Source organism: Megalobrama amblycephala, linkage group LG5, assembly GCF_018812025.1.
Source record: "Megalobrama amblycephala isolate DHTTF-2021 linkage group LG5, ASM1881202v1, whole genome shotgun sequence".
Lineage (NCBI taxonomy): Eukaryota > Metazoa > Chordata > Actinopteri > Cypriniformes > Xenocyprididae > Megalobrama > Megalobrama amblycephala.
Genome location: NC_063048.1, coordinates 5,504,321 through 5,520,841, shown reverse-complemented (window position 1 = coordinate 5,520,841; position 16,521 = coordinate 5,504,321). Strand labels below are relative to the sequence as shown.

The 16,521-nt window shown below is 38.0% G+C and overlaps 1 protein-coding gene and 1 long non-coding RNA gene across 2 annotated transcripts; one reads left to right on the top strand and one right to left on the bottom strand.

The window, feature by feature from the left end:
- Positions 1–357: 357 nt before the first annotated feature.
- Positions 358–12,142, bottom strand: LOC125268321 (zinc finger protein 513). Its single transcript, XM_048190406.1, is given in 5 exon segments — positions 358–2,132; positions 2,134–2,209; positions 5,634–6,350; positions 9,861–9,989; positions 11,461–12,142. Coding segments are annotated over 5 exon segments (1,650 nt in total). The 5' UTR covers positions 11,501–12,142; the 3' UTR covers positions 358–1,444.
- A 127-nt stretch (positions 12,143–12,269) lies between these two features.
- Positions 12,270–14,814, top strand: LOC125268322. The gene is made up of 2 exons (XR_007184869.1): positions 12,270–12,684; positions 14,084–14,814. It is a non-coding gene; the product is annotated as an uncharacterized LOC125268322 (long non-coding RNA).
- The last annotated feature ends 1,707 nt before the right edge of the window (positions 14,815–16,521 follow it).

Sequence of the window (16,521 nt, the reverse complement as noted above, 5' to 3'; positions counted from 1 at the left end):
AAAAAAAAGGTCTATAAGATTTTTGCAATGCAAAGAAATTTTTAACGGTCCAAAGAAACAGGCCTCAATTTCTTTACGCAAAATATGGGTAACACTTTACAATTAAGTTTCATTTGTTAACAATAGTTAACTACAGTTAACATGATCTGAAGATAAACAATACTTCTACAGAATTTATTAATCTTAGGTAAGGTAACACAACATTTATTAAAATCAAAAGTGCTATCTGTTAACATTAGTTAATGCACTGTGAACAAACAATGAACAACTGTATTTTTATTAACTACCATCAACAAAAGTTAAAGGAATAGTTGACCCAAAAATGAAAATTATCCCATGATTTACTCACCCTCAAGCCATCCTAGATGTATATGACTCTTCTTTTAGACAAACACAATCAGAGATGTATTTAAAAATATCCTGGCTCTTCCAAACATTATAATGGTATTGAATGGGGGACATGTTCTGAAGCCCAATATAAATGCATCCATCCATCATAAAAATAATCCATATGGCTCCAGGGGGTTAATAAAGGCCTTCTGAAGCGAAGCAATACGTTTTTATATATCCATATTTCAACTTTCAAGTAAAATAACTAGCTTCTGCCAGATGATGGTACGCATACTGTTTTGTTTTGCTCTATCCTCTGCACTTCCACGTTCGTCGAAGCGCCAAGTCAGAGGTCACTCTTCTGCTGCAAATCGATGCGTACGGCCGTCTGCCAGAAGCTAGTTATTATACTTTATAAAGTTTTAAATATGGATATTTTTATCTTACAAAAACCCATCGCTTCACTTCAGAAGGCCTTTATTAACCCCCTGATGGATGCATTTTTTGGGGGGCTTCAAAACACGCCCCGCATTCTCATTCTCAATCATTATAAAGCTTGGAAGGGCCAGGGAATTTTTAAATATATCTCCGATTGTGTTGGTCTGAAAGAAGAGAGTCATATACACCTAGGATGGCTTGAGGGTGAGTAAAAGATGGGATAATTTTCAATTTCGGTTGAACTATCTCTTTATATAGATAATAGATATAATAGATATAATAGATGCTGTAAAAACATATTGTTCATAGTTAGTTCATGTTAACTAATGCATTAACTAGTGTTAACAAATGAGACATAGTAAAGTGTTACCAAAATATGATATTTTATATCCTTTTAATTTTGGTGTTTTTGTGAAATTCACCCAGTGGTGCATAAATGTGCTCTTTGAGTTTGAGATGACGGTCTTAAATAGCAAACCTGTGATTCTGTGATCAGCTGCTGTAAACAGTTGGACAAAATACAAAATACAATCAAATTCCATGTGAAAAAAAACTAGAAACAAAAAAAAAAAAAAAAAAAAACAGCAAACCGGCCATGTCGTGACGCATTGTTACAGCATGGATTCCTCAGATAAAAATAAGGCAACTGGAGTTAGACATCAATAAAGAGATCTCACTACATTTCTCCTTCCTCATCTTCATCCTCTTTCTCTGGTAGCTGCATCTTGAGCCACCCTTCGGCGGAGTGGCCGTGCTTCTTTTGGTGGCGTTTGTAATTGTCCCAGTGGCCTGTGGTGTAGCCGCACTCCTGGCATTTAAAGGGCTTCTCGCCGGTGTGCCGCAGCATGTGGCGTTTCAGGTTCATGCTCTGGTTGCAGCTGTAACTGCACACGCTGCACTGGAACGGCTTGGCGCCCGAGTGGATGCGCTCGTGCCGCTTCAGATTCGCCAAGTTGCCGCAAGCGTAGTCGCACACGCGGCATTTGTACGGCTTCTCGCCCGTGTGCACGCGGTGGTGCCGCTTGAGGTTGTCGAAGTGGGCGGACGCGTAATTGCACTGCGGGCACTTGTAGGGCTTCTCGCCGCTGTGAGTCTTCATGTGGCGGGCTAGATGGTTGGGGTACTGTGTGACAAACGGACATGACGTGCATGAGTACAGCTTGTCGCCTTTCTCCGGGCTAGTGGGGGAGCTTTTGGACAACATGTCTAATGTGCATTTGCTGCAGATTTGCGCCGTCGCGCCCTCCTCGTCTTCCAGCACCACGCCGCACACGCGGCACGTGAAGGGAAATAGCAGCTCAGGCAGAGGGTCTGACTCTTTGGCCAAACCGTCAGTGTGCAGCAGGGAGGGAGGATGGCGGTCCGTTCCGTAGGGTGTCATAGCTTTGGAGGAAGTCGGAGTCGTTGCTGATGTGGAGAGTGAGGTCAGACACCACCGACTCTGAAATACAAAGTAAAAAAAAGCTGAACAGCAATTTTCCTCTTTTAAACAAACCCAGTTTTAGGAACCCAACAGTTTCTACTTCCTTTTACTTCACACTCCACTTCCTCTTTCAGCTTGCAGCATGAAAGCGCTCAGAGTGCAACTTATTGAGAATAAAGTAAGTGGAAATGTTACAACAGCAAGAAACCTGCAGTTATGAAGAGAACAAGTGCTTCTTTGTTCACTTTAAAACACCCAAAAGCCATCAAACTAGCAGAGATGTTTCCTCAAGGAATCTGTAATAATGTTTAGTACTGATCATTGAATAAAGTCAATTAACAAGAAATGCCATTCAAAACCCATTTTACTTCTGTAATTTGTGAGAGAAAGAATATTTAATGAGAAACAAAAATGTAGGGTCATACTTTTTATCCATGAGGAAATTAACAGGTCAGAAAAAGTGGGTTTCAAATCAGATTTGAGCACAAGTTTGCAATGGATTGTGGGGGATCTCCTCTGCTACCTGAAACATCACCAACACACACTTTTGTGTAGGTTTTTGAAACAGTTTTTGACTGAGAGTCAAGTTCACCCTCCAGAGCATCTGCACATATCCTAGTGCTGACACTTCTTATTTTTAAAACGCTTCTTTAATAAAATTAAAATTGCAGTTTTAAAAGAAGATTTCAAAAAAGCTCCAGGTTTGCTGTGCTTGTTTATGAGGGCTGCACAATTTGTCTCTAAAAGTATGTGATTGTATATCAAATTGACTATAATAATCAGCGTTGGGGAAAGTTACTTTTAAAAGTAATGCATTACAACATTGCGTTACTCCCTAAAAAAGTAACTAATTGTGTTACTTAGTTACTTTTTATGAAAAGTAATGCGTTAGATTGCTTTTGCATTACTTTTTCTCACCTGGGCTGGGCCGTTTGTTTGTTTTATAATAACAACAAAAAAAGTTCTATTTTTGGCAAATGTAAATCCCCTTTCACACCAAAAGTGAAATGAATAAGCCTTACGCTGCATTCACACGGGGCGTCAGCGTCAACGCTTGATGGACGCGACAGTCATAGTACAACAGCCAATCACATTACTTTCCGGTGTTGCATGAACACGATTGGCTAGCGTCTGTGATCTGATTGGCTGATGCCTGCGTTGGCGCTTGAAAAGTTGAGAAATCTTCAACTTCTGCAGCAAGCAACGCGACGGAACCCACAATTCAGTTCGGCAACACATGATATCACCCATTCAAAGTAAATGAGAAGCGTTAACACCGACGCCCCATGTGAATGCAGCGTTAGGCCGGGTTCACACCGCAAGCGGCAGCAGAGCAGAAGCAGCGCGTATTTTTTCGGCGCCCATGTTAACAGATGAGAGCGTTCACACCGCACGCAGAGGCTGCGCGGCAGCACGGAGCAGGAGCAGAGCAGAAGCAGCAGTGCCGCAATCGTTTCGGCGCTGGGTCTATTTTTACTGCGCGGCTAACGCTCAATTAAAGTGAAAGTACACCTTTGATGGACAAAATAAATATGATTTCACACAAAAAGTGCTCAAAATGCACAGAATATGCATATCTAGTGTGTTTTAACAAGAATTGAAGTATGTCATGAAAGAAAATCAATATTAAAAAATATTTTTACAAGATTTACTCATTTAAACTTGTTTTTAATTATTCAGTTTGGGCTAAAGTATGGTATATTATAGAAAACTAAACTAAAATAGCCAGAAAATATGATATATAAACATTATTTTAGTTATTACACAGACAGCAATATAGGCTCTTGCATACCCAAATCAAACCCGAGTTTGCGGTCTTTTTCGCCGAGTTTGCAGTCTTGTAAACATGTTCATGCGTCAGATGATGTAAAACACAAAGCTTACCTCATTTGTGTGCAGCAATGGATGACACAAGGCTTTTATTTATTTATTTTTATTTATTTTATGTTTATATATGTGAGTGTTGTACACCTTGCATGTTAAACTTTCAAGCCTATCAAGTTTAACAATGACCAATTATAAAAACAAATTTATAGCTGTCTTTGTAAAGAAATGCTCACTTTATATGTAGCTTCGAGCCGCTGCTGTGATGCTGTACAAACGCTTCCAGTGTGAATACTCGCGCGTCTCTGCAGCTGCAGTTCACGCTCACGCGCTGCTAACGCGCTGCTTCCGCTCTGCTGCCGCTTGCGGTGTGAACCCAGCCTTAGGCTTAAGGACATGCATATTCACACCTGTACAGTAGAGGCCGCAGCTCAAACAAATCTTTCAGCTGTGCTGCCATTCTGGATTAAAGAAGAATAGGATACAGGAGAAGGAAGTTCAACACTCTTATTTCTAAATCTAACTAGGGGTGGGACAAAATATTGATATGGCGATATATCGTCGTCCTTCTCTGTGCGATACAAGAATTGTATCGCTGCGACAAATATCGATATTTTAATTTAAAAAAATAAATAAAGCGCTATAAATAGAATTCTTTGGTCAAAGCGTTCACTACTTCAAGGCGGCGCTCAACACATGAATGAGGGAAACATGAACAGAAGTTAACTAGCCTAAGAAAGAGAGGTTATTAACAGGATTGCGGACAACAGTGCGAGTAAAAAAGATGCCCCAACCACGTTTAAGTTCAAAGTCTTGACACACTTTTATACCATTGATGTGACAAATTCAGACATCTTTGACGTTCTTCATCGAGTGCTTAAATATAGGCTACACGGGAGCATTTGCATTTCACTGTTTTTATTAATTTTGAGGAATAGTGAATCTGTTTTTGTGCAAGTGAGATGAGTAAATGCCTGCTTATACAACGCCTCTCTACTTCACGATTTCTCTCAACATGGGGACAAGAGAGGTGTCAGTCAATAAATGTGGAAAAAAAAAGTAACTTGCGTTACTAATTTGAAAAAGTATCTAAGATTTTTTTTGTACATTTAAACCGTAATGTGTTACTTTATTTACTTTAATTACTTGAAAAAGTAATCTGATTACGTAACTCAAGCTGTAATGCGTTACCCCAACACTAATAATAATAATTATTATTAATAATAATACTACTAGATAAAATATTAAACAAAATAAAAAATATTATTATTATTGTATATTTCACCATTAAAATCTAGTATTTAAGAAAGATAATATAATAATATTTTACAAAATTGTGTTATATCGATATGGCTATAATAAAAAATAAATAAATAAATAAAACAAAATCACACTGAGCTAGATTCAATCATCACACTATGCTATATCGCAAATTTGGTTTTATTTTGATTAATCGTGCAGCCCTAACATGCACAGATGAATCGTTCATAATAACAGCAGGAACATGCATTAAGAAGTATGAAGTGTATTTTCTGTCTGTCTGTTTTGCTGTTGTTTTGAAAATTAAATAAATAAAAAAATAAATAAAAAGAACTAATGACGTGGGTTAAACAAATACCTTCTGTTAAGGCTGTAGATTTGTCCTCCTTGTGGCTCATCATGTGTTTCTTTAAAGAGTGGCTGTTGTTCGCACGGAAATCGCACTCACTGCAGTTGAGGTCTTTCTCCTGCGTGTGCATGCGCTGGTGTCTCTTCAGGTTACCCAGAGAGTTGCATGCAAACGTGCAGAACTCGCATTTGTATGGCTTCTCGCCCGTGTGTGTGCGCACGTGCCTCTGCAGGTTCACCAGCTGGGCGGAGGCATACGAGCAGTGCTGGCACTGGTACGGTTTCTCGCCGTTGTGCGTTTTCATGTGCCGCTTCAAGTGATTAGAGTAACGTGAGCTGAAACTGCACAGTTTGCACGAGTACGTTTTACAAGCACTTCCATCAGACGTGGATCTGCCTCGGTTTATCCTCCCTTGCATGCTGTCGGCCGGGTGGGCTTCTTCTAATGGTCTGTCCTGGCGGTCAGCATCTCCACCCTCGGCTCCACACTGGAGGCAGTACAGACCGGCGAGATCCAGCGCCCCACTCAGGGGGTCGCCGAGCAGCTGGCCACACTGTCTGCAGGAGAGGTACGGTGCGAACGCGGCATCGGGGCCCATCTCCTCCCGCTCGCTCTCCGTGTCTCGCGGGTCCTCGAAATCGCTCTCCATGCCGAGACGGTTGTAGCCGGAGCAGTCCTCATCGCTGAAGCCATACACCGGCATTCCCATGTCAGCAGTGACGGAGTCTATCAGGAGATAACAAGATGCTGTGTTATAGTGTTGTCAAAAGTATCGACTTCGATACCAAGTCGGTACTGAAATTTTAAAAAATGTGACACTTCTGAGTGGATTCGTAAACACCTCTGATTGGCCATTGTGTTCATGCACTCAATATATATGTCTGTGATTGGCTGCAATGATCAGCGCACGGGAGCGTTTGAAAGCACACGGATGTGTTTGAATTTGAAAGCGTTTTGAAAGCGAGAGCGTTTGAACAGTGGTTCGCTTTCAAACGTCTCACATGTGTAAGCGCTCACTGAAAAGCATCATTAACGTCTATTTACAACGTGATTTTGAAGCATTGATCATTGTAGCCAATCACAGACATATCTGATGAGCACATGAACACAATGGCCAATCAGAGGTGTTAACGAATCCGCTCAACAGCACTCAAAGTGTCACATTTTTTAAATTTTGGTACTTTTAACATTTCAGTACTTTTGACAACACTGTGTTATGCAGTAATTAGTTTTCTTTCTGTTTTAATTTAATCATTTATTTACATGGGAAGCTGAGGCAAAATATATCACAGGTTTCATGCTTTAAAAAAAACTTTAGTGTGAAATAAAGGCATCTTTACACATACAAATTAAGGCTGTTCTGTGCCTGCTCAAAATTCAGTGTAAATGCAGTTATGCCACCTCTGAGCAGCATTAAACAGTCTGTGTAAAGACACTTAAAGGTGCCCTAGATTATGTTTTTAAAAGATGTAATATAAGTCTAAGGTGTCCCCTGAATGTGTCTGTGAAGTTTCAGCTCAAAATACCCCATAGATTTTTTTTTATTAATGTTTTTAACTGCCTATTTTGGCATCATTATAAACGCGCCGATTTTATGCTGCGGCCCCTTTAAATCCCGTGCTCTCCGCCCACAGAGCTCGCGCTTGCCTTAAACAGTGCCTTAAAGTTTACACAGCTAATATAACCCTCAAAATGGATCTTTACAAAGTGTCCGTCATGCATGCGGCATGCATGCGTCGGATTATGTGAGTATTGTATACTGTTATATTGTTTACTTCTGATTTTGAATGAGTTTGATAGTGCTCCGTGGCTAACGGGTAATGCTACACTGTTGGAGAGATTTATAAAGAATGAAGTTGTGTTTATGCATTATACAGACTGCAAGTGTTTAAAAATGAAAATAGCGACGGCTCTCTTGTCTCCGTGAATACAGTAAGAAACGATGGTAACTTTAACCACATTTAACAGTACATTAGCAACATGCTAACGAAACATTTAGAAAGACAGTTTACAAATATCACTAAAAATATCATGTTATCATGATATTTTTAGTGATATTTGTAAACTAAAAATATCATGATAACATGATATTTTTAGTGATATTTGTAAACTGTCTTTCTAAATGTTTCGTTAGCATGTTGCTAATGTACTGTTAAATGTGCCATTTTTCGCTATTGTTCTTGCTTGCTTACCTAGTCTGATGATTTGGTTGTGCACATCCAGACGTTAATACTGGCTGCCCTTGTCTAACGGCTTTTATAATGTTGGAAACTAGGGCTGGGCGATATATCGCATGCGATTCTCACGCGCATTTCGTCAGTAAAGCCGGTTCCCTGATTACTGGAACCGGCTTTACTGACGAAATGCGCGTGAGAATCGCATGCGATACATCGCCCAGCCCTATTGGAAACGTGGGCTGGCATATGCAAATATTGGGGGCGTACACCCCAACTGTTACGTAACAGTCGGTGTTATGTTGAGATTCGCCTGTTCTTCGGAGGTCTTTTAAACAAATGAGATTTATATAAGGAGGAGGAAACAATGGAGTTTGAGACTCACTGTATGTCATTTCCATGTACTGAACTCTTGTTATTTCACTATGCCAAGATAAATTCAATTTTTCATTCGAGGGCACCTTTAAATGCCACTTCAGAAGCACTTCTGTGCCACATTTGCAGTGTAAATTTGGTATAAGTCATCAAAATGTTTAGTCTGATATAATATAATGTAATAATAATAATAAAATATTATTGCTACTACTACTACTACTAGCAATACTAATTGGTATTATCATTATGATTGATAATGATTATGAAATATAATATAATAATATTACTATAAGTTACAAAACTTCAATTTTAATTTTATGTGATGTTTATTCATCACAAAATTTCTGTAAAGGTTCTGAATAAATTGAGAATCACGATTTAAAATAGAGATCACGATTCTTCCCACGATTCTACAACTAAAGAAAACATGCAATTTACTAGAGGTTCTGACAAAATGTTAATTGCTGCAGTTTATTTAAAATGTTTAATTGATCTGAATTATTTTTTTTTTTTTTTAAATCGTTTTGAATAAATGATTCAATAACTTCAATCACTTGCTTCATTACTGGATGAATCTGTCTCTTTGAACGAATCTTCTGAACGAATGATTCAATGACAAATACAAATGACAAATGATTCAATGACAAATGCAGTGCGTCTCTGCTTCCATCCACTGTAAAAAAAATGTGGTAGCTGCTGACACATATCTGAATGTTCCGGTGTGATTTTGTCAAAGGTTTAATAGACACACGCGAATCGTTGTCATTTAGGAATGAGATCACGTGGGTGTTAAATCAAGATTGCAATCTTTTAACAATGAATTGTGCAGCTCTACTGTTAAGCAGTGGTTCTCAACCAGGGGCCCGGGGCCCACTAGGGGGCCTCAACAAACTTTCAAGGGTGCTTCAATATTTTATCGAGTAGAAATTATGAGGACTTCAAGGACCCCCATTGTCCACCACAATACAGGGGGTATTGAAGTTAAAAAGGCTGAGAACCACTGCTGTAAGACTTGGCTTTTTGTTTGTTTATAGTTTAATGCCATGCCAGCTACCACTGCTATACTCATGGTGAGAAAAGAAGTGAAAGATATAAAAAGTAAATTAAAAAAATAAAATAAAAAAAATTGAGATTTTTTAAAGGTTCATCTTTGATAAAAATTCTAAAACTAAAACTGGTCTGACTCCATTTAAAATCTTTTCATAAGAGTCATCTGAAAAGTAAAGAGTCCTAATGGAGTTCAAGACATCACAGTCCATCAAAATATGCTACAGCGATAAAGGACTCTGGCAAGAGGGACATAAAGGATCTTCACCCATTAACAAAGACTTATGGGTTAGTTTGGTGTGACCTACTGGACAGCGAGTGTAAATAATATGGTCCCAGCAATTTTTAAAATGGACACAACATTTCCCATCAACCACAGGATTGATTTTATAAAGTTTATCTCTATTACACTGATCCCATTTTGCTGGCCATTTCTTGAGCATATAAGTGTTTATGATAGGTTTGAGGTCTGAAGGTGGAATTGGGCATTTTTTGAGCTCTGAAGATGAAGCCTGATTGGCTTTTAATAACATTATTTTTACATTTAGACTTGTTCATTTGGCAAATGCTTGGCTAAACTATGGAATAATATAGAAAAATAATTTAAGCTGAATTAAAGTAATGCATATACGTCACTGACCTGAGTCCCTCTCAAAACCAACAATCCTGTAGTCATTTTCTCCAAAGCCCAGCTCCTGTTCGAGGAGGAAGTCACTCTCCAGGACGAGGTTTTCCTGATTGCCAACTGCCACAGCATCTTCAGCTCCCACTGCAAACAAAACAGTACAACATCAGTATACAGTTATACATCTTTACCATGCTGGAATCAATCTGATAATCACATCAGTCTTACACATGAAACTATAAAAGAAGGTATTCATTTTGAGATTCTCGTTATTGGGAAAATAACCATGTCCATTTGGATGACTCCTGTGTCATAGTCCACTAAATCTACTAGCAAATGTGTCAATGGATGACACACATTTGGTTCCCAAAAGTTCTAGAGGATTTTTTTTTTTTTCAAACTTTCAGAGTAAATGTTGTGTAAAATGTTCATTTAAAAATTAAGTTGTACATCATTTAGCAGGAGAATTATTTCAGACACTTTGATCTCTCAATTTCGACATTGGCAAATGAACACCACATTTTAAAAATGTCTAACAAACTATAAATATAACGCATAATAGAGGACATCTCAGATTTGGTTTGTCTGATTCAGTCATATAAATTATGATCATTCAATGATTAGATTTAAACAGTGACAGGACTGACAGTTAACAACACTACAGCTATATGAGCTCTGGATAGAGGAAAAAATATGATAGAAATGAACGAAGGAAGGAACTGTGGAAAGACACTAGATAAATGGAGGGAGTTGGGTCAGAGATGGGTCAACCCCGAGTCCCGAGGCAGGAACAGGGGTCTGTCCAGAGGAAACGGAGTAAGGAAAGAATGACGACGGAAGAGGTGGAAGCCAATATGCTTTCACTGAGATAGAACCGAGCATAGCTGATTCTTAAAGACAAGTAACTCAATATTAAACAAGTGCTTTGGAAATAGATTCTGCTCACTTAATAGGGGTATCTCATTTAAACCTTATATAAAAACCCAAGAGGAACTAAGAGCTGTGATTTCTTAACGGATACAGCAAAAGGAAACACTTGATCTAATAAACCAAGTTAAACTTGCGTATATTAATTTTGAAAGAAATTAACATGAACACTTATTTCAACAGAAAGTACTGAAAAAAGCAAGTTAACAAGAGTGAAAATACAATGGAAAAAATACAAACCAGAGTAAAAAAATATAGAAACCATGGACATGTGACTCAATAACAAAACATATCTACTAAAAAAAGTGCTTCATAAACACATTCTGATGTCACATTACATTATTCAGTCTAAATATTTGTCAAAATTATAAAATTACAGCTAGAATGTAATAAAAACAACATTGTGAGATTACAAAGCATTACAAATAGCCAACTGATTGTAGACTAGTCATGACTGACCATGTGAATAGTTATATAGGCTCAAACTGACCATATATCACTAGCTAATTCACAATACCCAGAACATTTTTATTCTCTCGCTGATTTTATTATCAACAAAAACAAATCACAATCACACTCATTTCAGCAATAACATAAATGAAAATCAAGAATTAATTCCAAAAAATAACAGAAAAGAGTCAAACTGTGAATTGAGGTGAAATCAAGTGAAACAGAAATCCAGACTTACATTTGACAGGCTGTGGGTTGGACTGTTTTCTTCTGGGCATTTTTCTGAATGTCTGTTAATAATCAGCAGTTCCCTGTTGAGCTGATCTTCATCACCATCGTCTTCCTCTTCCTCATTTTTCTCTTCCTCCCCAGAACAAAGAGTTCCTCAATTCACTCATAAACCCAGATTAAACACGTTTTATCATGTGTATTCCCAAAAATCATATCCAAAAAGCCAAACAACTGAAATTCGTATTATTTCTGTTAGCGTGAGCTAAAATTAAACTTCATACATAATACACAGACAGGACTGCATAAACAGTCATATACGATTATATGACCCTCACATCGCGAAGCTGACGGCTGTAGCCTGATTTTAATCGACATCAATGAAAAAAAAAAAAAGATATTTTGGATTGAATCTGTGTTTATCTTGTTATCAGTCGAAGGCTAACTAGCATGACTAGCTAACCCAAAAAGAGAACATACAATAAAAGTCCAGTGTTTATAACCACTGGACAGCCAGCAGCGAGAATATCAACGTCTCTCCATGAGTAATTATTAGTCCATGTTAATTTTTATCCCTGTGAAGTGTCTCCATGAGTTGAAGAAGTGAAAGTATACAAGTTTCATTGCTGCTGGAGTTGTTGTGATGGGAATGTGCAGCACAGGAAGTGATTGAAAGAGTTCAGTGTGAAACAGAGAAACCGCGACACCTACTGGAAGGTCCGAGTACAGCAGTGCTCTAATCTATCTATCTATGAAATATAATATTATAGTGATAACATTTTAATAATCATTTATTATAATATTATATTTCTTATTCATATTTTCAAAATTGTATTAATATTAATAAATATTAAAACTATGATACAATACAATGAGAATTATATATACAATATTGGAAAGTGTAACGGTTTCGTGGTAGGATCATACGCCAGTCACGCCACCATTATCACTTTGTAATGGTTTCAAGTGTGTTCAGTTGCAGGACGTGCTTATCGCATCGCTTATCCGACGCCCGATTCGGAAAGGTTAGTGCTCGTAGTATCTCGCTTGGCTGTAAACATTCTTCATGGGACAGACACATTGTGTGTTTTTCAGGAGGCGAGTTTTTATGATGCTGGAATCAGTATACGATGTTTTGAATGTGGAGACATTCGGACACAACACAAACAGGTTGCAGAAAGAGCGGCAAGAAGCTTCGGTTGAGGCCGCTCCAGATGACGCTGTTCCTGCTGAGGTGAGTGCTGCTAATTTTGTCGCCGTGTGTCATCTGTTGATGAGGCTGAACGTTCTCTCAGTTTCTGATGATGTTTGTGCTGATGGGGATGTTGCAGTTAATGTGGAACCTTTTATTAGGACAAACATTTTAGTGTCACGATGTTAAAACTGGTGACGCAGTTCCTAGTAAAACCGTTGAAAAGTAAGTAACGTTAAGGTGTTAACAATGTAAGTAAAAATTGTGCTCTTTTGAAAAATGAGGAAATAATCTTGATTTACATTAAGATTCTTTGTGTGATTATGGTAATTCACAGGTAACTGTAACGTTACTCCGTTCAGTTCAAGCAGCTTCAATGGGCTATTCCAAAATTGTTCAGTACCGGTCAAAAGTTGGGAAACGTTATTGTTAATGTTTCTGAAATAAGTCTCTTGCATTTATTTGATTAAAAATACAGAAAATCTTTCATAATAATATAAAATACCATTCAAAATTTTGGTGTCAGTATTTTTTTTTCCTTTTTTTGTTTTGAAAGAAATTAAAGGATTAGTTCACTTTCAGATGAAAATTACCTCAGGCTTTACACTCACCCTCAAGCCATCCTAGGTGTATGTGACTTTCTTCTTTCTGATGAACACAATCAGAGTTATGGCAGTGAATGGGATCAACGAGTATGAGATGAAGTGTCTCCGATCCACATCCATCTATCATAAACATACTCCACATGGCTCCAGGGGTTCGTAAATGCCTTCTGAAGAAATGTTTGTGTTAAAAAAAAAAAAAAAAATCCATATTTAATAAGTTATGAAGTAAAATGTCTAGCTTCCACCAGACCACCTTCCGTATTCAACTTAAGAAAAAACAGAACTGGCTTTGTGTTAGTTAATCTTTTTCCGTAAGTTGAATGCGTAGGACGTAGCGTAAGCTTTGAACTTTTTTTTTTTTTTTTCTTAAGTTGAATACAGAAGGTGGTCTGGTGGAAGTTAGATATTTTACCTTATAACTTATTAAATATGTTTTTTTTTTTTTCTTCAGAAGGCCTTTATTAATCCCCGGGAGCCGTGTGGAGTACGTTTATGATGGATGGATGTGGATGGAGGCACTTTCTTCAGCTCATTCATTGATCCCATTCATTGCCATTATAAAGCTCGGATGCATCAGGATATTTATTAATATATCTCAGATTGTGTTCATCAGAAAGAAGAAAGTCATAAACACCTAGGATGGCTTGAAGGTGAGGGTAAAGCTTGAGGTAATTTTCATTTGAAAGTGAACAAATCCTTTAATACTTTTATTCAGCAAGGATGATAATTGATTAAAAAAAGTGATAGTGATATTAAAGTGATAGTATATTGTTAGAAAAGTTTTCTATTTTGAATAAATGCTGTTTTTTTTTTTTTTTTTTTTTCATTCATCAAAGAATCCTGTAAGAAGTATTGCCTGAGAAGGGCATCTGTGCTGGAGTGTGGCTACACGTCTGGCTGGCACAGCATTGGTGGGCTCTTCACAGTAGGTGGGACAATTCCGCCCACACGACCAAGGCAGCATAAATACTGGAGGTAAATCACAGCTCCCTTACTCTTCTTTGAGATGGCACCTCGAGTCTGGATTGTTAGCGTTCCATCATCCGTAGCCTGCATGAGGAGGCAGACTCTGGGAGCAGCTGATTCCAGTGCTGCGCTCTGTCAGGGCCAGAGGTCCTGCTCCTGACCTCCTGATCATTCACTTTGGTGGAAACAGTCTGTGTTAGGAGGGCAGTAACCACATGGATTTCCTTCGGGAAATGAAAACTTACTTGGCTGTAAGACTTACCTGGCTTTTCCCAGAACCAGGCTCCTGTTCTCAGACATTCTGCCCCATCTGAATTGGAAAGGTCAAATTGGCAGGACAGACTATGGCATCGAGAAGAGCAGGCGGTGGCTTAAAGGGGCAATGTCTTGTTTCTTGGCAAAGAGACAGATGCATCGGCTTGCCCCTTCTGATCAGAGACGGAGTCCTCCTGAGCCCAGGGGGAAATGAGCATTTGCTGAGCAACATCTGAGAAGCTCTGTAGGTGGAACTCCGTTGAAGCCACCAAATGTCCTTTTGAGGGCAGCAACAACGGCTCTTTTAAGAGCCACCCACTCATTCAAATAAAGAACATTTTTCCAAGAGTGTGAAATTCTGTTCAAGTCTCCTCACATTACATAATGTTTTTCAGACGATATTGACATGTTTCAAATTATTTACTTTGTCAAATATCACAATGATAGGAAAGGACAGAAAAATCTGTCCTGCTGGTTATTTTATTGGTCACTGACAATCAAATAAATTATTAGATGAATTTTAATATCTTTGTGACTGTGAAGATATTTCATGTAAAAATAAATGGATAGAACCAAACAAGACACAAACTGATTAAATATATTCAAGCTCTGCAACTATGATGTCACAAAGGCATTCTAGAACTGTCCTGCTCATTCGGTCTCCACAAAGACAAAAACCTGAGATGACTTTGAGTTTTGAGGTGAGAAGGCTGAATACATTTACAGACCAACATTTAAGAGATCATGGAGAACACTAACATAAGTGCCACAGACTTGCTTAAGTGCCACAGCATGTTTACTGGGCAAACACACTGGGCAAATGACAGAATTTTGAGCGCACAAGATCATCTTGTGTGGCTACAGCCCTTTAAGTGAGGAGAACAGAGTGAACTGCAATTGTGTGCAAATTACCTAGAAATAATTGTAATTATATACATAATTTCCTCTGCTAACATCATACTGTTGAAACTGCCTTAGCTGTCCAAATATAAATGCATGAAAATGAATGTGTATTGCCAGAACAAAGAATGTAACTACAGTATCTAGGAAAAACCTTTTTGAAAATTAATTCTTAAATTTAATGGAATTGAAGTTGAATTTAATATATGAAACTAATATGTTATAGTCTGTCAGCATTCCCATTTATTAAAGGAGCATGTGTTTCTCTACATAAGAAAATTTGGCTGAAATTAAAATGTAAATTTAAGCTGCAAGCAGTGATGAAAGGGCTCTCATACCCTCAAACCACCCGGTGTCTTTAGGAAAACAGAGCATGGTGGTGGGCAATATGCATTGAAGTATATAAATGTAGGAGGACAATGTCAGTCATTTGTATTTGCCACACTTCCTGCTACCAGCTGGTGAAGATATGACTATAACTAAATTTTGGTGTGTAGAGCTGTGTCCCAATTCAGGGTCCGCGCACTTCGAAGTGCATGAAAGGGGTGGGGTTTTGGAGTGGAGGGTTGCCAGGTCTGCGCAACAAAACCATCCCAAAAGTAGCGCAATCACAGCACAGTGTAAAAGTATCCCAATCCCAGACATGGCAACAATGAGCCGAGAGTCGTTACATGGCTATCGGCTGTGTGACAGAAAGCTGACAGTTGACGTTTATGTGTGCATTTTAAAGTTTATGACTTTCTGTTGGGTTTTGACATCATGACATGCTTCACTGCCAGCGACGACGGTACACTGGACCAAAATATGTATGGTTAAACTATGTAATGTTAGTTTTATATCGTTAGCAACTAGTTAACCTTGTTTGCTTTATGTTAAATTATGTTACATTTATGTTAACTGTGAAAATATATATATTCATATTTATACATTTACTCTGTATTTAAGTCTGAATTTAAAGTACAGTACTTTAGGATTTTATTCAACTGCACTCCATCTCAGTTGTTGTTTATGATGTTCAACCTAAGTTCTGTTGTAAACAGTTGTAGGTACTTTATGTAATGTATAGAACAATGTATTTTAATGTAAAAATATTTAATTTACATGATGAAAAAATTATTGTATATATTGTATATGTATAATGTTTCATGTAAAA